General features: G+C 40.0%; 8 protein-coding genes and 1 non-coding gene across 10 annotated transcripts; 5 read left to right on the top strand and 4 right to left on the bottom strand.

Annotated features, from left to right (window-relative positions):
- Window positions 1–164: 164 nt before the first annotated feature.
- On the bottom strand, window positions 165–1,406 carry LOC140760295 (photosynthetic NDH subunit of subcomplex B 4, chloroplastic). The gene is made up of 6 exons (XM_073097200.1): window positions 1,248–1,406; window positions 1,100–1,144; window positions 860–1,019; window positions 706–761; window positions 554–625; window positions 165–455 (listed from the first exon to the last, which is right to left on the bottom strand). The coding sequence occupies exons 1-6, from the start codon at window positions 1,329–1,331 to the stop codon at window positions 327–329; spliced, it is 546 nt and encodes a 181-aa protein (XP_072953301.1). The 5' UTR covers window positions 1,332–1,406; the 3' UTR covers window positions 165–326.
- Window positions 1,407–2,116: 710 nt separating this feature from the next.
- TRNAI-AAU (transfer RNA isoleucine (anticodon AAU)) lies at window positions 2,117–2,190 on the top strand. Its single transcript has one exon. It is a non-coding gene; the product is annotated as a tRNA-Ile (tRNA).
- Window positions 2,191–2,283: 93 nt separating this feature from the next.
- On the bottom strand, window positions 2,284–3,953 carry LOC140760360 (pentatricopeptide repeat-containing protein At5g15300-like). The gene has a single exon (XM_073097293.1). The coding sequence runs from the start codon at window positions 3,895–3,897 to the stop codon at window positions 2,362–2,364; it is 1,536 nt and encodes a 511-aa protein (XP_072953394.1). The 5' UTR covers window positions 3,898–3,953; the 3' UTR covers window positions 2,284–2,361.
- Window positions 3,954–5,875: 1,922 nt separating this feature from the next.
- LOC140760299 (NAC domain-containing protein 100-like) lies at window positions 5,876–7,245 on the top strand. Its single transcript, XM_073097205.1, has 3 exons — window positions 5,876–6,142; window positions 6,226–6,494; window positions 6,595–7,245. Exons 1-3 carry the CDS (start codon window positions 5,995–5,997, stop codon window positions 6,994–6,996), a joined length of 819 nt encoding a protein of 272 aa, XP_072953306.1. The 5' UTR covers window positions 5,876–5,994; the 3' UTR covers window positions 6,997–7,245.
- Window positions 7,246–8,448: 1,203 nt separating this feature from the next.
- Window positions 8,449–12,029, bottom strand: LOC140759872 (probable glucomannan 4-beta-mannosyltransferase 11). Its single transcript, XM_073096547.1, has 10 exons — window positions 11,998–12,029; window positions 11,586–11,896; window positions 11,248–11,346; window positions 10,888–11,140; window positions 10,656–10,766; window positions 10,216–10,352; window positions 9,958–10,071; window positions 9,435–9,634; window positions 9,146–9,337; window positions 8,449–8,957 (listed from the first exon to the last, which is right to left on the bottom strand). Exons 1-10 carry the CDS (start codon window positions 12,008–12,010, stop codon window positions 8,795–8,797), a joined length of 1,593 nt encoding a protein of 530 aa, XP_072952648.1. The 5' UTR covers window positions 12,011–12,029; the 3' UTR covers window positions 8,449–8,794.
- Window positions 12,030–13,151: 1,122 nt separating this feature from the next.
- LOC140759874 (GDSL esterase/lipase At1g74460) lies at window positions 13,152–14,994 on the bottom strand. Its single transcript, XM_073096550.1, has 5 exons — window positions 14,471–14,994; window positions 14,241–14,371; window positions 13,919–14,158; window positions 13,577–13,826; window positions 13,152–13,479 (listed from the first exon to the last, which is right to left on the bottom strand). The coding sequence occupies exons 1-5, from the start codon at window positions 14,715–14,717 to the stop codon at window positions 13,280–13,282; spliced, it is 1,068 nt and encodes a 355-aa protein (XP_072952651.1). The 5' UTR covers window positions 14,718–14,994; the 3' UTR covers window positions 13,152–13,279.
- A 427-nt stretch (window positions 14,995–15,421) lies between these two features.
- LOC140759873 (geranylgeranyl diphosphate reductase, chloroplastic) lies at window positions 15,422–17,554 on the top strand. The gene is made up of 2 exons (XM_073096549.1): window positions 15,422–16,478; window positions 16,872–17,554. Exons 1-2 carry the CDS (start codon window positions 15,487–15,489, stop codon window positions 17,305–17,307), a joined length of 1,428 nt encoding a protein of 475 aa, XP_072952650.1. The 5' UTR covers window positions 15,422–15,486; the 3' UTR covers window positions 17,308–17,554.
- Window positions 17,555–17,696: 142 nt separating this feature from the next.
- On the top strand, window positions 17,697–18,536 carry LOC140759875 (protein DMP9-like). Its single transcript, XM_073096551.1, has one exon. The coding sequence runs from the start codon at window positions 17,749–17,751 to the stop codon at window positions 18,397–18,399; it is 651 nt and encodes a 216-aa protein (XP_072952652.1). The 5' UTR covers window positions 17,697–17,748; the 3' UTR covers window positions 18,400–18,536.
- An 833-nt stretch (window positions 18,537–19,369) lies between these two features.
- Window positions 19,370–22,492, top strand: LOC140759949 (malate dehydrogenase, chloroplastic-like). 2 transcript variants are annotated; one of them, XM_073096671.1, is made up of 2 exons: window positions 19,370–19,464; window positions 20,925–22,491. In XM_073096671.1, exon 2 carries the CDS (start codon window positions 20,962–20,964, stop codon window positions 22,198–22,200), a length of 1,239 nt encoding a protein of 412 aa, XP_072952772.1. In that variant the 5' UTR covers window positions 19,370–19,464; window positions 20,925–20,961; the 3' UTR covers window positions 22,201–22,491. The 2 variants fall into 2 exon arrangements, with proteins under 2 accessions (XP_072952772.1, XP_072952773.1); XM_073096672.1 differs by lacking the exon at window positions 19,370–19,464 and adding an exon at window positions 19,486–19,715 and having other exon boundaries at window positions 20,925–22,492.
- Window positions 22,493–22,839: the final 347 nt, after the last annotated feature.

The following is a 22,839-nucleotide window of genomic DNA, read 5'->3' as shown; positions in this document are numbered from 1 at the left end:
AGATGTAGAAGAGTTGAATTGACTTCATATAAGTTGGGGGAAAGAAATTATACTCCATTTCCTTAATTAATTGATTAGTTGCTTAATTAGTTAAGTTAACTCAAAATTTTCAGATGGTTTAACCCTTTCTTATACATTAAAAAAGAGAGGAGTAAATATAAGCATAGAGAATTTGGCATGTTAACACATCCCAGGAGCTTGCTTTGCTTTCCCTTACTTTACAAATTACAGCCATATAATTATCAACAAGAAATTTAGTTTTGAAACATTGTTTTCACCAACACTGCTAGATTTGGAGGAAAAGGTTGATCCAATCTCTTCTTCTTTCACTTTACAAGCTCCTCCTCCTTGCTAGCTTCTTCCAGTTCTCTCAAACCTCCTACTTTTTGCTCAATTTCTTCAATCAACTCCTCTCTCAGCAACTGTGCCCTTGCAGATTCTTCAATATCTTCTTGCTATAGTTTACCAAAAAAGAGAAACAATATTAGTAAGATTGCTAAGCATTGTTCTACCTTTTGCTGGGAAGAAGAAGAAGATTAAAATGTATATGTACCTTCTCATAGAGCCAGTGCACTGTTCCATCTCCTCCATCTTTCCTGTAATCCTCTCCATCATAGAATGGATCCTATTCCATTTACTATATCGTGAACAAAGGCAGAGAAGATTGAATCTGATAAGCTGAGTGAGTTGTTCATTAGTACTTACTTTTGTGGATCCAAAGAAGCAGCAACCCCAGCATGTGAACATAATGTACAAGGTGTCTGCAAAGGCCATTAGCAACAGCTTTAAGAACAAAAGTACAGAAGTTGGACTTCTCCATGGCTGGAATTTTGAAAGAAAATGCTATGATTTCACTCACAAACATTCTTCATGGCTTCATCACTGAGATGCCACACCGATTTGTGTACCACGTAGTCCCGTTGTCCTGCGACGTGCTCAACCATTACTGCCATGAGAGGCCAATCAGGGAAAGCGTTCAACTTCCATGAAGAACTCCTCCTCACTCTTGTCCCTTTACTCTACAATCCACAATGGACCAAGAATTGATCTTAAATAAACCAGTGAATTGATCCTGAGATAAAAGAAGTAATATTCATACCTCAGACCAGGTAGTCTTTGATCGATAATCCTGAAAATTTTGAAGCTGCAAACGAAAGAGAGAGAAGATAAATCCATTCTGATAAGTAGGACTACAAGAAAAATTTCAGATGCTGATTTGTAGAAGATGTAGTTAGAAGTTTATGTACAGCTCTAGGGAGTGAATAAAGATCCATTTTTGTTGATTGGAGAACAGGGAAGTGAGTGTGTGGCTTGAGTACTGGCAAAGCCATGGCTGCCTTCTCTTCTTTGAGCCTTTGAGAGTAAAGAGAATTATGATGCAGTTGAGCTTCATTTTGCCTCAGGTTATGTTCAGTGTGGTGCAAGGAGTGGATAAGGAAACCTTTGGTGTCCAAGCTTTTTCACAGAGTGTTTGTCTTGTTTTGTAGAATGTTCCCAAAGGCATGAGTCAATAGCAGTAAGTGGCTGGACTAAGCCACAAAATTCTGGACCCAAAAACAAACTTGCGATTCGAGTCGCGACTCGACCCATTTGCGGTGCAGCCAATTGCCCAAAATAACATCTTTTACTTCATCTTCTAAAGAAGTTAGAGAGATTGTCATGATCAAAATAGGATGACAGAAGGGAAGAAGTTGAAACAGATGAATACCAGTCTTTCTTTATTCTTGTGAGCTCTGACTTTGACCTTGTGGTTAGATAATTTGAGGTAGTGCCTCTTATCTTTCTTTATCTCGAGCCAGATAAATCTTGCATACCTGCCCCTTGCTCTAATTATCAACCTTCCCTATTTCTTGCTTGTATATAATTTGAGTGGCAATCTATTAATTGTGGCCTATTTCAGCCTCCCATATCCATCATTTAGACAGACAAAGGAGCAGGTATGCAAGATATAAAATCACACAGTTTTAGTTGGTAGAAACAAATATCAAACGAATCTTCATTAATGGAGGAAAACTAAGCAACACTTTGCCAACTACTTGCCTGGAGGTGTTAGGAGGAGGTTAGATACACACAAAGTCATGTTAATATAGATAAAATATCTTCGAAAGTTCAAATTGGCCTATTAGCTCAGTTGGTTAGAGCGTCGTGCTAATAACGCGAAGGTCGCAGGTTCGAGACCTGCATAGGCCAAAAATACTTATGATTTTCACTCTTCTAATATCATTTTGTAAAATAAAAAAATATTCAGCATATTACTACAAAAGTACCTAATATAAATATTATCAGATATTAACATCTTGTCAGGGTAACCTTACATTCGATTCTCTCTAAGGAATAGATTAGAATATACAATTAAGTCCTTTATTTGTTATCTGCATCAACTTGAGTACAACCAGCCACCTTTCTCACTCCTCTTTCATCCATCAACTTCCTGACCTTCTCCACCCCAATCCACTCACCATTCGAAGCGTATATATTAGACATCAACACATAGTCTCCACTGGCATCTCCTCTCATCTTCCTAATCTTCTCTCTCGCAAGCTCTCCTAACTCAATGTCTCCATGGATCCTGCAAGCTCCAAGCAATGTCCTCCATATGATTGCACTTGGTTTAATCCTCATACTATTGACTACTTCAAATGCTTCTTTGAGCAAACCTGCACGTCCAAGCATGTCTACTAAGCATCCATAGTGCTTCACAGTAGGTTTGATGTTGTACTCCTCTTTCATGAGAGAGAAGTACCTGCGGCCGTCGTCGAGCATTCCGCCATGGCTGCATGCACCCAATACACAGAGAAAAGAGACCTCGTTTGGTGTTACTCCCTCTGTTAGCATTTCATCAAACAGTTGCACAGAGTCTTTCGCTTGCCCATGGAGAGCTAATGCTCCAAAGATGGAGTTCCAAGTCCAGACATCTCTCTCCTTCATCTCTCGGAACACCACCATCGCGTTTTCCAGGCTTCCGCACTTTGCGTACATGTTTATAAGTGCATTGCCAATGAGGGTAATTCTTCGCGACTGCCGTGTTTCCGAAAGCCAAGAATGTATCCTCTGCCCAATTTCCAGAGACCCCGAGTTTGCACAGCTCGAAAGCAAGCTTACGACAGTCGCCTCGTCGGGCTTCTCGTCTGTCTTTAGCATTTGCTCAAACATCTCCAGTGCTTGTTTCTCTGATCCCTTCAGCGCATACCCTGCGATCATGGTGTTCCACGACACGACATCCCTATGCGGTGCTCGATCAAATAACTCCCTAGCCTTCTCCATCTCTCCCTGCTTCGCATATCCGCCCATCATTATATTCCAACAGACCAAATCTTTATAAAGCAATTCATCGAACAGCCGACGAGCAATACCCAACGCGCCTCTTGCTAAGTATCCTGCTATCAAAGCTGAACTCGTGACCACATCAGGTTCATCGGCATCGCCACAAAGCAAGCTAGCTATTGCCAAGTCCCCACAATTTGCGTGCATGCTAATAAGAGCATTTCTCACAAAGGCATCCGATAAAAATCCTAGCTTTGTGATCATTCCATGAAATTGGGATCCCATACAGGGTGATGAGAGCTTGGTGCATGCCTTGAGGAGGTAAGAAAAGGTGAAGCAATTGGGGCTTAGACCTCTTCCCTTCATGCGGCGATAAATGGAGATAGCATCCATCGAATTTGAGCTATGGGCATAGCCTCTGATCATTGAGTTCCAGATGAAGAGATCTGGTAGAGGAATTCCTTCGAACAGTTTGCGGGCATAGTCCATATTGCCATGGAAAGATATAATGTACGAGAGCAAGAGCTTCCTTAGGGATTGGAGATCCGAAGTGATTCCTTTGACAACTAAGACGCCATGGACTTGCTTCAAAGCTATCAAATCTAAACGCATAGACCTCTTCCGGATCATCATGCGAGGGCAACAGGCAAGTCCCACGGCAGTCGCCCAATCATAAAAGAGAATTTTGCAAATACCACCCTACAATTTAGTAAAAATTTACCATTAACATCCACTCTCCTGTTAATTTAATTTTATTTTAGAAATTTCCATCAGTAATTCTTTACTTATTGAGATCTGCGGTAATATTGGACGGCCACGATTGAACCCTAACTACAAGCTTTACACAATAAGACAGAGTATCAAGTATGATCACTCTGTGCATCATAAGAAACAGAGAAGATAGGTTGACGATCTCTGTATTTATAGAGACAGAGTATCAAGTATGATCACTCTGTGCATCATAAGAAACAGAGAAGATAGATTGACGAAACAGAGAGCCTCTGTATCTAGCAACAATGGCAACACGACGGATAAACATAATAATAAAGAACCCAGGTTAACAAGTGGTCAGAGTTCAGTGACTTCTTCCAGACCACTTAAAGATCTGAAACAATCTATGCATCAGATCGAAAGAAAAGAAAAGGAACAACAAAGTATGTATTATTACATTCACAATATCCATGTTGAAGGGAGCTAAGGAAGGAAGCAGCAGGGGTGCCCTTGCAAAAGTACATAGCTCATGGCACCCTTCTTATCTCCAACGTAAAATAACTTAAGACGTGGATAACTTTATTCTTACTTTTATCCTATCAAACAATGCTCTATGTTAATCATCATCTTGCCGTGAGGATCTGAACTACACTCTAAAGTCTAAACGATAAGATTACAGATGGTTGAAAATAAATAAACTAGGAGGAATAAAGAGCACTATCAATTAATACTAATCACGGAGTATTAGCAACTAATACTCGATTGGGAGAGAGTTCCCCATACTTAATCCAAGAGAATAACTAATACATATTGACAATAATAAAGTTTCAAAGACAAGAGGTCGACTAATGTTTTGCTAGAAAAGAGACAAGATTTAAAGTTGATTTAATTAGTAATATGTTAGGATGGAACAAGCAACTAAGAATTATGCTCAATGAGAAGCATCTGAATGTCAACTTATCTATTGCACGTATTAAACATTTATAATTTATTTTGTTGTGCTCTCTTTTTTTCTATTTTGTGTTGGATACACGTAATTAATGTATTGAGATATCTCCTATATTCTCTCTAAAAATATGAAAAATATGGGATAATTTCGTTATCTCTCACAAATATGAAAAATCTAAGACAACTTATACATAGCAAATTGACTTCTTATATAATAATTGGGCTTAGTACCTGCTAAGGTTTCTTAAAGGAATAAAACTCTTCTTAGATTTGGATTTGGACATACAATAAGCCAAATGCCACACGCCACTCTGTTATTGGAGAACAATAAGAAGGGAAAAAAAAGGAACAAAAAGAGTTGAATAAAATCTAATGCACTCTGTTTTTTGGGTTTAAATTTTCAAATAAGAATTGAGACAGTGACTTAGATCTTTTGTACCGTGAGATTTAGTAGCTCACGTTATTGAAAGTTTGGTCCTTGGAGTACCTGATTCCGTTTTCATGACCTTCTTTGATCTCAAATCAAAGTTTATTTTTCTATCGTGGAAGAGAAGTTAACAGTCTATATCTTAAAAATTCTAATCAATTTGAAAAAGTATTGCTTTACTCTCTTAAATCTTTTTCTTTTTTTCTATCACTAAGTCACTGAAAGTTTAAGTCATTTAATTCTACTTATAATTACATCGTCCCATATGAAATGCTAATAATAAGAATTATTTACAGGTAGATCATGCACTTTTAATTCCCACACGTCAAAACCAAGACTCTGTTCATGTGTTTATATTCTATCTGATTAATTGGGTTAATTAATTTGAATTAATGCTTGATTAATCCAGTCCACGTAGTGGTTGTGGTAGGTGATTGATTTGGATAATTGGTCTAAAAGTAAACGTGATGAGGTTTTATATATATATATATAAATATAGGGATGCTCATCTCCAATTCCTTTCATTTCTTTTTCTTAACGAGAATTGATCCAATTAATCTAGCAAAGGTTAGCGGTTCCGACATAGAAAACTTTTGTCAACCAAGTTGGTAAAAGTTGAATCTTTTTACTCTTTTTCTCTAGCCATGGAGTTGCCGCCGGGCTTCCGGTTCCATCCGACCGACGAAGAACTCATCACCCATTACCTCACCAAGAAGGTCATGGATGAGACCTTCTTCACAAGAGTCATGGGAGTAGTCGATTTGAACAAGTGTGAGCCATGGGATTTACCAAGTAAATTTCTTCTTCTTCTTCTTCTTCTTCTTCTTCAACTTTTGTTAAATATGTAAGCTAGACTTAGCCACTGGGGGTTGCAGGAAGAGATCAAATGGGAGAGAAGGAGTCGTACTTCTTCTGCATGAAGGATAGGAAGTACCCAACTGGGATGAGAGCAAACAGAGCAACTGGAGCTGGGTATTGGAAAGCAACAGGGAAAGATAGGGAGATTTACAGAGGGAAAAATCTAGTTGGCATGAAGAAAACTCTCGTCTTCTACACAGGAAGAGCTCCAAAAGGAGAGAAGACCAATTGGGTCATGCATGAGTACAGATTGGAAGGCAACTACTCCTTCTACAAGCCATCAAAGGTACCATATATATATATATGTTTTTTTTAATCTCTCCTTCCTCCAAATTATGCATATTTCTGATACTCTTTTTTTTTTTTTTGGTTTAATACGTGGGTAGGGTGAGTGGGTGTTATGTAGGGTGTACAAGAAGAGGTCAGGAGGTGAGAAAGACTCCTCCTTTGGAGCTGAATTAGGTTCCAGTTCCAAAGAGTACAAGAACAAGTCCTTGGCCTACGTGACCTGCTTCTCCACTGCAATGGAGGAGGGCCAGAGAGGCCATGAAGAGCTCTGTGATGAGTCCATCTTCAGCTCATCCTTCTTCTCTCCTGCTTCACTTGATGGCAGCCATGGTGGTGGATACTCAAAGGAGGGATTCTTAGAGACGGAGATGCTTAGTGCTTCCCTGGAGACAGGGCTCACCTGTGACATGAACACAGAGATCTCCTCAAAGAATTGGATTGCAAGGCAAGTTGATGTCCATGAGCTACCAGTCCACCTCATCTGGGACTATGCAACTTGACGGCTCTATCTGGAAATTTCTTTTCTTTTTCTTTACTAGATAGTTAGAAATTAGTGTTTCATATGAATAATTACTGAGGATCTTTCTTTATCCATCAATCATGTCACCCACTGGACCCAAGATATGAAAGTTTGTCTCTGTTATAAGGATTGTGGGGGACTTAAAAAGGACATGAAACTGAAATCAGATGATGTGTATGTTGCTTTTTGACAATCAAATGTCAAATGTTAGAAGTAATGCCCAACTTATGAGCTCTAATGTGTGGCTTCAGAGTGAGTTGGATGACCTACTTTAAAATAATTAGATCCTCCTTACAAGACCAAATCATCCAATGCCAAGTCCAACCTTCTAGATTTTGTGACCTAACGGTTTCAACATACCTCCTGTGCTTCAAATCTAAGTATATTTCTTTGGGGGTAATTACGTCTTTTCACATTCTTGTTAGCGGAGGACAAATTAATATCGAGCATAAACTATAATTTACCTTTTCCTTTTATTATTATTTTTTTCTATCTCAATTCAAGTCTTTCTTAAATCCAGGGTGATGATTAGCAAATCGGCCGCATGTTTACTAGGGGTAGTTAAGTCTTTTCCATCAGGCCGAGACCTCATGAGAATAAATTGTAATTTAACTCTTCCTTTTGATTAGTTTTGCTATCTTAATTGATATCTTTCCCTTCAATCTAGATTGGTGATTAGGTAATAGTAGAGAATCTAATCGCCTTGGAACCTATATGCAAGTAGATTAGTTAGGTAATTATTTAATTAAAGACTTGGTAATCAAGTGATTACTTAGTCCCTAGCCTTTTGTTTCCTGGGATGAGGCTAAAAACTAACTTTGTAGAAAATTAAGAAATACTATTAAGCGTCACGGGAAAGGATTTGCATCTCTTTCACTGGAGATATTACTCACAAAATATATGATGTGAAGAACAAATTAATTAACCATTGCTATCATCCTAAATCCATCTCAAATCCTCATGGGCAAATGGGCAAGGTGAAGGCAAATAATTTTGATAAATTTAACATAAAAGAATAAGAAAGGATTCTGTCACTCGTGCCGACCGTGCCGAAAGAGCACATCTTGGTTGCCTTAATGACAAATAATTATGATGTTAATATGTGATTGCTTTAATTGTGAACATATAATAAGTATTTTTTTCTAATGATTAGTGAGAAAAACAATGAACTGCAGGCATCATTATCAATTTAACAGTTTTTTGACTTCATTAATACATGATAAGGATCTTTCAGAAAAGACAATATGCCAACTAAATTCTATTGGCAAAATTTTCTTGCTGTAGGAGATAATAAAAGTGTAAGTTTAGATAAAGTTGGATAATGAAACAAGGGATTAATACAAAAGTTATATAGCTACTGTAAATTGATACTTCTGCCAATATAATGCAAACATAATACACAAGAACAAATACAAATCTCATTTCAGGTATCTATTTAATCGGTCTTCGCATAAATCCATGATGAATACTCAGTAAATTCCATTACAAGCTAGCTTACACTAGCCAAAGAAATGATAGATAATACAAGAGTGATACGATTAATATTGCTATTTTCCTTGCTCCTTGATCTATGATTTCTTGCGTGGTCTTTGTTCTTCGCATATTTAGTGATCCATCAGGAGATAATTCTTTCATCTTATAAACTGATCAATGCTTCTCCCCTTTCCTTGAGCTGTAAACTTTCCCTTTATTATCCATTTAATATCATATCGCCTATTATTATAAAGGTAAGAACATAGCAGTGAATGTTCTTGTACGTAGACTCCATCTCCATCATCTTATTTTCCTCCAGGGAAAGTGCCAACATAACCAAATCCCATGATGATGAAAGAAAGAGCAAGTGGGTAGATGTATATGAAATAGCGTTCAGTTCGGTACATGTAGTCAAAGGTTGCACACACCAAGAGAAAAACTCCTATCATAACCTCTGAGAAATGGAACCTAATAAAGAAAAAGTGGAGTCAGTATTCTGAGTTATTTAATCATTCTTAGACACAGAAAATTACTTGTCGAACTTTTACGGGAAATCCTCTCAGTCAATCCTTGAGTGAAATAGATGTTCATGTGTAGATGAAAAGAAGATAAAAACCTCAGGCTGCTTTTAATTTACAAAGCATACAGAATTTTACCTTTGCCAGCATCTGGTTGTAAGTTTCTTTGCAACATTAACTACTGGCTTTGTCATCATATTGCCAAATTTCTCGGTCACAACCCATTCATTCACCCTGTCAGATTCAGACAGTCCAATAAAAACAGCTTTGCAGCGGTGCCAAGACATGACATTCTCAAACAGGATCCAAAATGCAGTCAGATGAATGGAGCTGCAAAGGAGAATGAGAAGTGATAAGAATAAGCGAAGCGATTTAGGTAAGTGATATACGAATCCAGAATTGTACAAGAGTCTAAGTTGTTTCAAACCTTATAGTTCCAACTGAATTGAGAAGAGTAATTGCTGTCGGAATGTAAACCACCCCCCATGTTGGAATTTGGATTTCAGGGAAGAAGACAGAAAGTGGTATCACCACACAGTAGAAGAAAAAGGTGACATTATGGGATATGATTCTCCGAGCAAAGAAAAAGTTGTAGAGCAAAAAGAATTTCTTCTGAAGAGATACTTTCTGCAATATAATTAAGACCAGGTATACTTGTTTAGCAATACTTGCATTAAAAACTATGGAAATAGAAAGTAAAACTTTGGATACAAGAACTTGTAAAGTACATTCAAGGTTTCATAGGCTCCATCTGGGTGTTTTGGTATCATCTATTCAAGCTATAGTTATATGCATGATGAATTTAATCTTCTCAGTTAATAAGCATGTGCTCTAACAAGGATGGTAAATATTATCTAATATAAAGGTATAACTCATTATATATGCTATATAACAAGCATGCATGAAGCGCTTTGTTCTAATTCTAAGAATTACAGAGGAAGGCCGCTGACCTTAGCCCATATGATCTCGATCGCCATCTTTTTAAACAAATTCGCTGGTCCACAAGACCAACGATGTTGCTGAAATCGATAAGCCTTGAAAGTGCTCGGAAGTTCACTTTGAACCTATTAAACAAGTAGCAAGGGATAGAAGAAAGAAATTAAACAAATACTAGACATGAGAAGAATTCATTCAAAACGAATGGCTTTCTTTCTACATACTGCGTTTCTTGCTCTTTTTTTTTCTTAACATACTAATAAGTTGTTTACCTTAACATTGCCGACATACAGAAACTTCCAACCAGCCAGAGTTGCTCTAACTGCTAAATCCATATCTTCCACCGTCGTCCGTTCTTTCCAACCTTCTACTTCAGTAATAGCTGATATTCTCCAAACCCCAGCTGTCCCTGTATATGAAGCAATACCAGAAAACTTTTCCTTTATTACAAGGTATCAGTGATCCATTTATCAGTAAAATTACTTCTGAAAACTACTATAGCTGCCGTCTCATCTCTTTTCTGAAGCTTAAGTTATTTAAAGACTAGTGAACATATAGATTTATCGTAGGATTGCTACTTTGACAAAGTAAACTAAACAATTTATACTTATATAGTCTGGTGTTTTAATCTGCAAGATCATATTCTGTAAGTAACAAGTGCTTGCTTCTAAGGAGACTTTTCTCATATATCTGACAGGCATAAGAAGCTTACCATTAAAACCAAAGAAAGCAAATGTTGATGAACCAGACTGTTGTTCAATTTTGAAATGGTAATTCAAAGACATCTCCTGTATCCTTGTCATTAAGCACTCATCGGCATTCACTGTTATCATCCAACAAGCAACAAATAAAGACCTAAACCCTTCAACAAGTATAAGTTGGCGCAAGAAATAGGCAAATTATCAAGTGTTGCACTAGCCTAAAATGTCATTTGACAATCTTACCAAACTTCCAACGAGCCTGAACAAGAGCAAGCTCAGGATTGTGGACCAAAAATGGGACAGTTCTTATCAGGAAATCAGAAGCTGGTTGGAAATCAGCATCAAATATTGCAACATAATCACAAAGCTGAACATAGTCACACTCCATAGCTTCTTTCATTGCACCAGCTTTGTACCCTTTCCTATTATCTCTTGATATGTACTTGATATTTATTCCCTTTATGAGCCATTTCTCACATTCCTTCTGTACCATATCCTGCAAGTTAGAAGCTTAAGCTAACTAGGATTTAAAAGGAATTGATTTCTAATATTTCAACCATTATTCCAAGTTATGAAACTAATTGCTAAAGAAACAAATCATACCCTAGTGTTTAAATCGGTTGAATCATCCAGCACTTGAACTATCAGCCGATCTGATGGCCAAACTAGATTGCATACTGCTCCAATAGACAACTTATAGACCTACACAATATACAAGAATAACAACAATCACTTACTAGAAAATAACCACAAGATCATACTAAAAAGGCAACAGATTAATAAGATGGAGATTATCTAACCCTCAAAAGACTAATGTAATATAACTTTAATTCCATGCATGTCTTATATATTCTAACTGCATTAATTTCATGCAGGCAGTTATCTACACACTTAACATTTGTGCATGTAGTTAAATACATACTTTCATAGTACTAACTTACCTCCCTCTCATTATACATTGGAATTTGAACAAGAACCATAGGATACACTAGAGTGCCTAATTCCTCATCCTCTTTGATGACCTCCCATTTGTACACCTTCTCCGGCTTCCGCCGGAAAATTTTCACGTAGAACGCGACCAGCCCCATCGAAATTTTTTCGATGAACAACATCACAGACATGAGCAAGCACAAGATGACCAATGCCTTCATTGTCGGTACGAGCACCGCGGATCTCACCTTCGTCCATATCAGCCTGATTTGCTCTGGCCTGAATCCGTCGACCGACGATAAGAGCAGCTCCGAGATCCGAGCTAAATTCCAATGAAAAAAAAGCATGTCAGACCATTAGGAGACACTAATTTAGCTCATGAGTGGACTAATGGTCTCTAAGATTAATTTGAGTTTGATGTACCTTGCATTGCCATGCTGCTGTCTGTGAGAATGTGCTTGCTTAGCTCTATAGATTGGTGAAGTTCTTATATATAAATCCATTACTAGCAAACTATGATGCTCTCTCAATCACTGATCTCTATCAATATAGCAAATGATTGCATGCCAGGCATGCCACTTCGATCAAACACAACATTGCCATTCACAATAAAAGCTGCAATTATGCTATGGATGTTTCCAATGATCTCATTTCCTCTCTTCGTTTCTGATCACCGACAAAATAATGCAACATCTATGCATGGAAGTATTTTTCAGCACATGAAGAAATAAGAACATTAGACTATAATTTTGGGCTAAAATATAATAAAGTTTTTTGCAGCTGATATGATTTTGACTGAGAGCATAAACAAAATCTTAACCCATTTCTTCAGATAATACAAAAGAAACTTTTGTCCTTTCTTTTTTTTTTTAAACGTGAAAAATCTATAAGCGAACACTCGCATTGGAAAGGGATGCAGATTAACATCAACATGTTCTTAATCACTTCAATTTAATTACGTCTTCAATCAATGGTAAAAGAAAGCTCTCTTACATGCCATTCTTGTCACTTATTCCTAGTTCTCATTGGATCTCAAGATAATTAATGTATAGAGGACAAGATGGGTTTGTTGGCTGTCATAAGAAGACAGTTTTCTTTTTCTCAATTATATTCACAATAAGACAGCACATAGTTATAGTTTTATGGCATATAATATAGATATATAATGTGTATAGCTATATCAAGGTCCAAGAATCAATTATTAATTTGAGTGTGATAGCTAAAGGATCTCTTAGAGCTCTATTACATACTGATATGCAATAGAGATTAATGACATACTAACAAGACCAACAGAAGCTTGTCTTCAAGTAGGAAGAAGATGAAGCGTATGATTAAAATTCTGTTCTTCAGGTAGGAATCATCAGTTAACATTTACTTCTAGTTACAGAGGTAATTAATTCCTTCAGATAGTTGACAACAAAATGGCAAGGCAACTGCTGTTTCTTCACCTCATCAATAATTGTAAAATGTGCAAAATAATGGCACCATATTGAGTGCAAATAATATCGTTTCTTGTTTCGATCACACTCACAACTACCTTCATGCTGTGAAAATTTATCACAAACACCTCAAGAGTACATTTGAAAGAGCTCAACTCCTGTGTTTCTGTATGAAATTCTCAGACTACAGAAAATAACAATTACAGTATCAAGTTTGTTCTGTGGCAGAAGATGTCACACGGGTGATAACATAAGGATTGATAATCCTAAAAATTATTTGTTCCATTAAAATCGAGTTTTCGGAGAATCTCAATTGCTATCAACTCATTGGCTCTGTCTGTTGGGTGATACTCATCCCAAAATATATACTGGCTCCTGTCTTCACACAGGGTTGATATGGGAGTGCATGTAAGAGTAGGTCGGATGCGTCCCAGGGAGCAACATGGGCCATGCGAATTGTTAAAACCTGAAACGATTCAAACAGAGAGCCAATTGCTAAAACAGCGACGAAAAAGGAACGAGGAATCAACTGAGCATGATCTTATCAGTATCAATTAACTTACCATACATGTTAGGCCTATTAATGAGATCCTGGAAGTAATCATAAGCATCCCCAAATCTGAAAGTTGCATTAGATAAGCTGCTCGACAAGTTGTCGAAGAGCTTCTTCGCTTCTGTGTTGAAGTCGCGCGCTAGTTTGTTTGTTGACGCCTGACAACCGCCCGACGAAGTCAGAATCCGCTGCAGGGGAATGCATCCCATCGGTCCTAGACCGAAGAATGTCAACTTCCGAGCTCCTAATGAATGCAGCAGCTACATATTTGTAGGCAAAGGAGTAGTACTATTTAGCTGATCGATACCGCAGACAGCAACACTTATGTATTTCATGATGTCAGTTAGTTTACCTTGATTTGTGCTTCCAATGTAGTGATGAGATAGTTGATGAAGGTCTCTCCGTTATAATTCCACGAGTCAGCGTAGACAGGGAGAAGGTAGTTGTTGATGAAGTCATTGCTTCCCATGGCAACAACATAAAACGCTTCACTGAAGAACTTGTCAGCTGCCTCAGTACCAATCTTCATCCTCATGAACTGTTGGATTCCTTGAAACAGTTCAATCTGTTTGTAGAGAGAGAACCTCTGAATCTGCATCACATATTCATATCACCTTGTGAATGTATTAGTTCCTTCAACTATACTTCAAGCAAATGAGTTGATTTGAACATACAAACAATGATGAGGTCTCATTTAGTATCCCACCGCCGCCCGACGCGAAACTGACGCCGTTTTGAAATATTACATTCTCATCTATTGATGGGTCTAGAAACGCAGGTGGCCTTGGGAGGCCCATCTTGTCGCCTGGCGAACTCATTAGTTCAAAGAGCTAGACATAGAAGAACCTTATGCAAGACTCAATCAAAGACAATGAACAAAGGATCATTAAACACAATCACCTACCTATTATGTCTGCAACGGTACGACCGTTGCTGAACCTCCCGTTAGGCATACCGTTGCTGAAGTCGATACCGTACCATGGCAGGGCTGCGCGAGCCAAGCTCTTGGTGAGGTAGTTGTTGTTTCCAACGTCTGACAAGGAATCTCCAAAGATGAACTGCACAACATCACAATAACACTGCCTGTTTGCAAGCCCAAACAACAGGATCAAAGCCAATGGAATTGCCAGCTTCCTACGTCCTTCCTCCATTACAAATTTGGTTGGCTTATGGAAGGATGAAGAAGGGCAGGCAGGCAGAGGCTGTCATAATTTTACCAGGGAATCCTCGTATTTAAGCAACTGTGGAAGAAGCAACAAGAACTAGTAGTTGTAATGGAAGTTGTGGCAGTTGAGACTCTGAAGGGAAAAAGTGGTAGGATTGTTTGACAAGTGATTACTACGACTTCCAACCACTGCAACTACTGCAACTTCCAACAGTAAGAGAAGTACAAAAGCTTGGTTCAGAGGCCAGTGAGGAGTTGGCCTAACTGGGTTGCTTTAGGTAAAGATATTATTTTAACCAAGTAAATTGCAAACGTGGGATTTGACAGTGTTTTCTTAGTTTAGTCCCTAAACTAAATAGATCTACTATACTAATTTCATCTAGAACAGTAAAGGGGGGAAACTAATTAAAAAAAAATCTCACAGATTGGAATTATGCTCGTCCTAAGGACACGTGTCATAGATTGTAACTTGCTGAGAAATTTAGGCCACAAAGAGTGAACTACGTGTCAGAATCTGATCCACTTCAAATGAACAAATCCCGAAGAAGAAAACAAAGGACTCTGATACCTCATCCACATCGCATCCGCACCGTTAAAATTTCAAATCCAACGTCTCAAAAGAGACGCAATCTTCTCCAATCCTATCCAAAACCGCGAGATTAAAACCCATACCGCGGATCCCATATCTAGTACATAACGCCGAGGGGCTGAAAAGATAATATAAGGGAAGAAAGAGGGGGGAAAGGTAAAAAAGAATGGCCTCACTCACATCTGCCGCCGCCGCGGCCACCCGTGCCGACCCCTCCCTCCATTCCTTCGTCGGCCTCCGCCGCGTCCAGCTCCAGAACCATCTCGTGACGCGAAACGAGCGAAATGCCCCCAAAACTCCAAGAAGCCTCCAGATTCGCGCCTCTAAGTCGAGCCCCCGCCTCTCCGGCCGCCCCCTCCGCGTCGCGGTCATCGGCGGCGGCCCGGCCGGGGGCGCCGCAGCCGAGACCCTAGCTAAGGGCGGCGTGGAGACTATCCTGATTGAGCGGAAGCTCGACAACAGCAAGCCGTGCGGGGGTGCGATCCCGCTCTGCATGGTCGACGAGTTCGCCCTCCCCCTCGACCTCATCGACCGACGCGTCAACAAGATGAAGATGATCTCCCCCTCCAACGTCGAGGTCGATATCGGCAAGACCCTCGCCCCCTCCGAGTTCATCGGCATGGTCCGCCGCGAGGTCCTCGACGCCTACCTCCGCTCCCGCGCCGCCGCCGCCGGCGCATCCGTCATCAACGGCCTCTTCCTCAAGCTTGAAACCCCGCAAGACTCCACCGGATCCTACAAGATCCACTTCACCCAGTTCGACGAGACCCTAACCCTTGGCGGGGAGAAGAAGACGATGGAGGTGGACGCCATCATCGGCGCCGACGGGGCGAACTCGAGGGTGGCGAAGGAAATGGGGGCCGGGGACTACGAGTACGCCATCGCGTTCCAGGAGAGGGTAAGGATATCGGATGCTAAGATGGAGTACTACAAGGAGAGGGCGGAGATGTACGTCGGAGATGACGTGTCGCCGGACTTCTACGGGTGGGTGTTCCCCAAGTGCGACCACGTGGCGGTGGGGACCGGCACGGTGACGCACAAGGCCGACATCAAGAAGTTCCAGGCGGCGACGAGGTTGAGGGCGAAGGATAAGATCGAAGGGGGGAAGATTATTCGGGTGGAGGCGCATCCTATCCCCGAGCACCCAAGACCGAAAAGGTACAAGGTTTATTACCCCTTTGCTAAAGTTATCCATTGTTCTTATGCTACACTTATCCTTCTTCTGTTTCTTTTTTCTTTAATCCCTGTCTCTGGCATTGGAAACAGAGATTTCTTGATCTTTTCCTATGCCATCCTTATGCTAATCTTCGAAATTCCTAAATTTTAGATTCCTGAAACTTTGCTGTAATAATTTTTTAATTGAGACATGCAGTAGAGAAGCTTATGATTTGTGAGACATGCAGTAGAGAAGCTTATGATTTGTGAGACATGCAGACTTGAATAACTCAAGCTGCAAACTACAAGATACTAATGGCAGTCATGCTGTCCGAGACTAGAAAGCTAATGATTTGTGAGAAGGGAAACTGATCTCTGTTGATGATATAAATCCAGGGTTTCAGGGCGAGTTGCGCTGGTTGGAGATGCCGCAGGATATGTAACCAAGTGCTCTGGAGAGGGGATCTACTTCGCTGCGAAGAGCGGGCGGATGTGCGCAGAGGCCATCGTAGAGGGCTCTGCAAACGGCACTCGGATGGTCGATGAGAGTGATTTCAGGAACTACCTCAGGAAATTCGACCAGCTGTACTGGCCGACGTACAAGGTTCTCGACGTGCTGCAGAAGGTGTTCTACCGCTCCAACGCCGCCCGAGAGGCCTTTGTGGAGATGTGTGCTGATGAGTATGTCCAGAAGATGACCTTCGACAGCTACTTGTACAAGAGGGTGGTGCCCGGCAACCCCCTCGAGGATCTCAAGCTCGCCGTGAACACGATCGGGAGCTTGGTCAGGGCAAGTGCACTGAGGAGGGAGATGAACAAGCTCACCTTGTAAGCTTGCATGATGGGCTACTGAAAAGATCTGCTAGCTTTGGCAAGCCAATAGCACCTACAGAGTTGCAGTTTCGGCAATTCAAGAGATTGGCGAAACACTGAGAGGAAGTAGATAGCCATTTGCTTCCAGAGATCTTTTCCAATTGTTGCAATTGTATTGAGAGATTTGAGACCATTTGTAAGTTTCACTCTAACTTTCTTGTATCATATTATTACTGAGAGTTGTGCAATCCATTATTTGGCATCAATCTTTTCTTAGAAATTAATGATCCTAGTTGAATTAAGTGATGGACATAGGCGGGAACAGTTACATATTCCTGTTTACATAGCCGTTACCCTTCAGATTTCAGTTCGAATTCTCTCTAACGAAACATTACCTCTATAAACACCACCCATCTCCCTCACCCTTGCTACCAATCTCCTTAAGATCTCATCGAGGGAAATGGATTATACCGACGACTTCCCCGTTAAATTTCATGGCAATTCCCCGCGAGACCGACCCGCCTCCTACCCCTGCTCGCCGCGATCATCTCCTCCGTCAGTCCACGGCCGGAAGCGCCGAGCCATGGCCAAGGGACTCCAAAACACTCTCTCCAAGACATCCATGCTCGTCAACTTCCTCCCCACCGGCACCCTCCTCACCTTCGAGATGCTCCTCCCCTCCGTCTCAGGCGACGGCACCTGCTCCGCCGTGAGCACCACCATGATCCACGTCCTCCTCTCCCTCTGCGCCTGCTCCTGCTTCTTCTTCCACTTCACCGACAGCTTCCGCTCCACCGACGGCAAGGTGTACTACGGGTTCGTCACGCCGAGGGGCCTGGCGCTGTTCAAGACCAGCCTGGGCGTCGAGGTCCCAAAGGACGATCGGTACCGGATGGGCTTCGTCGACTTGGTGCACGCGGTCATGTCAGTGATGGTGTTCGCGGCGATCGCCTTCTCAGATCTCAGAGTTACTAACTGTGTGTTCCCGGGGCATAGGAAGGAGATGGACGAGGTGATGGAGAGCTTCCCGTTGATGGTTGGAGTTGTGTGCAGTGGCTTGTTTCTCGTTTTCCCGAATACGCGCTACGGCATAGGTTGCATGGCCGCCTAACGGGAGAAAATAGGACGCTAATTTGAATATTAAGAAATAATTTGGATGTTTAATTTTATTTACCTTTTTATTTGTTGGATACTACTACTCTGTTTGATAATAGTTGCTACTATCGTGTGTTTATTTGTAAGATTTGATTATATGTGTCACAAAAATATCAAATATTAATTATGAAAATACACTAAGATCGATTCACCTAAATTAATTAAATAACTATTTTACCATCAATTGGTCTCCTTTTTTTTACTAAACTGAAGATAAAATTATTTCTAGAGGACTAAAAGTTAGTCATGTGATATTCACATATTACTTTTAACCAAAAAAAATTACTGGTTGATATGAGAAAAACTTTTAAAGTTACCCATAGTTAAAATTGATAAATACATTTTATCACAAACTAGTTTAAAATATTTTAAAATATATAAATCAAAAATAATTTTAAACATAAATACATGATAATAAAATATATTTAACTAGTTAAAAAAAGACAGAAAACAGTCTAAGTAAGCCAGGATTATCTTTTTTTTTAAAAGCAACGCAATGTAGAATTTTTCTGGGAAAGGATAAAAAAGAAATCATAAAATGACATAATGTAAATTGAAATTACACAAAACGTAGGGTAAAAAATGAAAAATAACTTCGTTTTTTTTCATTTTGAGCCCTGTATTCTCTCATTTTGTATTTATCATCCGATTATCTGATATAACAATAACACTGATCTCACGTGATAGCACGTGCAACACAGATCTAGTGGGGACCACTAGCTGCCCCTGCACGCGTCGTGGCCGTTCGATTCAAACGAGTTGGCCTTTCTCGTCCTTACCTTACGCCATCTGCGGCGTCCATTTGAAAGCTAAACCAACGGCCCAAAGCGACTCTACCAACTCGCGGGGCCCACGGGTAAAAAGGCCCAGTAGTTGAAAAGACCAAAACGCCCTTCTGAGATCCCCTGACACAATAAAAGGCAAACTGGCAACAGAGATGACCTCCGCTTATTCCTCTTCTCGTAGAAAGAGCAAAGAGAAAAGAAAGAAAAAAAAAGAAGCAGCTCGTTTCTTCTTCTAGGTAGTTTCCCTTTTCGCTCTCTAGCCCCTTTCCTCGTTCTCGTTGTAGTCCACTTTAGGGCTCCTTGATTACAGTTTCGAGATATTTGGTAGCTTTTGCATGGATCCTGCCGAATCCTTGGATGAAGTGGATCTCTACGATGTTGTTCTACAATTGATGGCTAGATGGATCGGAGTAGGGCGGTTTTTGTTTGATTCTGTTGCTCTTGATTAGATATCGATGCTCGTGGAGATGTAATGGACTGCTAAATGGTCGGATTTTGTTTGGTTTTTAGAGAGATGTCTTTGATTGTTCTCTTTCGAATGCCTATGATCTCTTACTTGATTACGAGTTTTGATTTATGGTTTTTTAGTAGGCATTTAGATCTTGATATGATTTTGGCCAGGTTTATTTGTGAAGCTACTTGTTTGGAGCCTTTTTTTTTGGTGTCTTCTTGAGCGAAATTGGTTTTTAATTGGGAACATGCTTAGCATGTTCGTATATTATTAATTTGTTAGATTAATGTTGGAAGAAATAGATAGTTGGAAATAATTACTTAATTAAAGGTCCCCTTGTTAACATGTTCATCTTTTATATCGATCAGGGTGCTTTTATATGTTCCTGGATTACCTTGTTGTGGCAGAAATATATAGCATCACTATTTCTTGGTGTTCATGTTATTAAGATGACGTTGTGTGTGTTTGTTGAGCGGTTGTAGCTTTGTGCTTTTCCTACTATCCAAGCATTTTGAGAGGCTAATTTGAAGGCATTGATTAATGTTAATGTTGATGCTGCTATGTGGAAAATGCAATAATGTTTGTTTACATGAACAATGATTATAGTTATTAGTTGATGATATCTGCATCATTGTTTAATTTATGATATTTTGTGATACTATGTGGTGGCAATGTTCTAGACATTCCATTCGAGTCAGCTCATGCGGAAGTGCACATAAGGAGGATTAAGATTACATCACCTTTTGTCATGATCTGCTTAGATTTTTCTATTTTCCTTTTCAGAAACTTTGTTGGTAGTTATTAAGTGGTGTGAAGGAATTGCTTTTTAGGTTATACTAGCTGACTTAATTGCAAAGTTAGGAAACAAGAGAAATCATGATTGATCTTTGAGAAGATCTAAACTTAGTTGTGTTCCATGTTCTATATATTTTGTCCTGTTTGTCACATTATAGCTCTTTGGGTTAATAAAGTTGTGACATCTGATAACAAATGTTGAAGGTCGACCATGTTACCTGGTCATGATGGTCAAATTTTGTTGTTCATATTGTTGAGAAATCTGATTTTATTCTGCCATTGAATAGATCAAGCTGAAGTTCAGGTGCATATAGTATGTTTCAGAGCACTTACATATTGCTACCAATCTGCTTATATCTACTAATTACTCAATTACTATAGCTATAAGCAACCATACTTGTAATTGTCCTGTCATTATTTGAACTTCTTGTTATCTCATGTAAATACCAGGTCTTATATTCTCTAGTATTTCAACCTACTCCTTACGATGGCATCAGCAGCAGTGACATATGTGTCCATCAGTTCCGTTGCTGCTCAAGCTGGACTTGTAACGAAGCTGAAGCCCTTTAGCTTAAGCTTTAGTAACCCAAAGTCCTTTAAAAGTTTCAGTGGTCTGAAGGCAGCACCATCAGATAACATTGAAATGGAGAAATCCTTTTTGGGCAAGGAAAGCTATACTGCTCTCCAAGCATCATTTGTGCCAAAGGTCAAACCAAACTTGAGCTTTAGAAATCAACTCCAGCCTCGGGCATCAAGTTTTAAGGTAGCAATCCTGGGCGCTGCTGGTGGGATTGGACAACCCCTGGCTCTGCTGATCAAGATGTCTCCATTGGTCTCCACATTGCATCTCTATGATATTGCAAATGTGAAAGGAGTTGCTGCTGATCTCAGCCATTGCAATACTCCCTCTGAGGTTATGCAATTCACTGGGCCATCAGAATTAGCCAATTGTCTGAAAGGTGTAGATGTGGTTGTCATCCCTGCAGGAGTACCTAGGAAGCCTGGAATGACTCGTGACGACCTCTTCAACATCAATGCTAATATTGTGAAGTCCCTGGTTGAAGCCGTTGCAGATAACTGCCCAGATGCTTTTATCCACATTATTAGCAACCCAGTGAATTCTACAGTGCCAATAGCTGCAGAAATTCTGAAACAAAAGGGTGTCTATGAACCTAAGAAGCTTTTTGGTGTCACAACTCTGGATGTTGTTAGAGCAAATACATTTGTTGCTCAGAAGATGGATCTCAAACTCATTGATGTGGATGTTCCAGTAATTGGTGGTCATGCTGGCATTACCATTTTACCTTTGTTGTCAAAGATACGTCCATCTGTGACCTTCACTGATGAAGAAGTCGAAGAGCTGACTGTAAGGATACAGAATGCTGGGACAGAGGTTGTGGAGGCGAAAGCTGGTGCCGGATCGGCTACCCTATCAATGGCCTATGCTGCTGCCAGATTTGTTGAGTCATCTCTTCGAGCACTGGATGGAGATGGGGATGTCTACGAATGCTCCTTTGTTCACTCTGACCTGTTTGGAGTACCGTTCTTTGCATCAAGAGTTAAGCTTGGGAAGAATGGCGTGGAAGCTGTGGTATCTGCTGATCTCCAGGGTTTGACGGAGTATGAGGCAAAAGCACTTGAAGCACTGAAGCCTGAGCTGAAGGCCAGCATTGAGAAGGGTATAGCCTTTGTGCAGGATAAGGCAACATCACCTCCATCTGTTTGAGACAGACTTCTCGTTTGCCGCATATGGATTTAATTTTGCAGCTTAGAAGGCTTTCTTGCTTGCCATATAATTCTTTTAGATTTCTTCCATATCTCTTGGGAAATATTTTGATGAATCATCAAAGGCGGATGGGTTGGAGCAAACGCTAGGTAAGAAGATAAAAGAAAGAGTGATAACCAAAGCATGCTTTCAGTGATTCATGTACTCTTAATGTTGTTCAACTTTTCAAGTTTTATCATTAGGAGAATATAATGAAAATTCAGGAAAAAAAGAAGGGAAGCATTGATGACAAATCCATTTTTGTTGATCCATATTCATGAGTACCAAGCTTAGAATTTCTGCGATTGTTGCAATGTAAAGAGACAAAGCCTTATGGTTGGATCTATCGTGCTGGTGATTGGTAGTTAAGAATCCGGGTGCTTCATCAGTGAAACATTTTACGTTGTCATCTCAACAGATTACTACTCAAGAATAAGTTTCTAGTTTAATCCTGTGAACACAAGATGTGGGTAGTAGTCGGGTTCAAGCTGGCTTCAATCCAAGTGATATTTGAAAGCACAGACGAAACAAAGACAAGTTAGTCCACATAAGTTTTTCCTTCCTTTTTTTCACTCAAAAGAAGTGATGATAAGATTAGCA

Source organism: Typha angustifolia, chromosome 5 (genome assembly GCF_048772165.1).
Source record: "Typha angustifolia cultivar Huaian chromosome 5, ASM4877216v1, whole genome shotgun sequence".
Lineage (NCBI taxonomy): Eukaryota > Viridiplantae > Streptophyta > Magnoliopsida > Poales > Typhaceae > Typha > Typha angustifolia.
The sequence above is the reverse complement of the archived record's forward strand: the minus strand, read 5'-3'. Positions and strand labels throughout refer to the sequence as shown.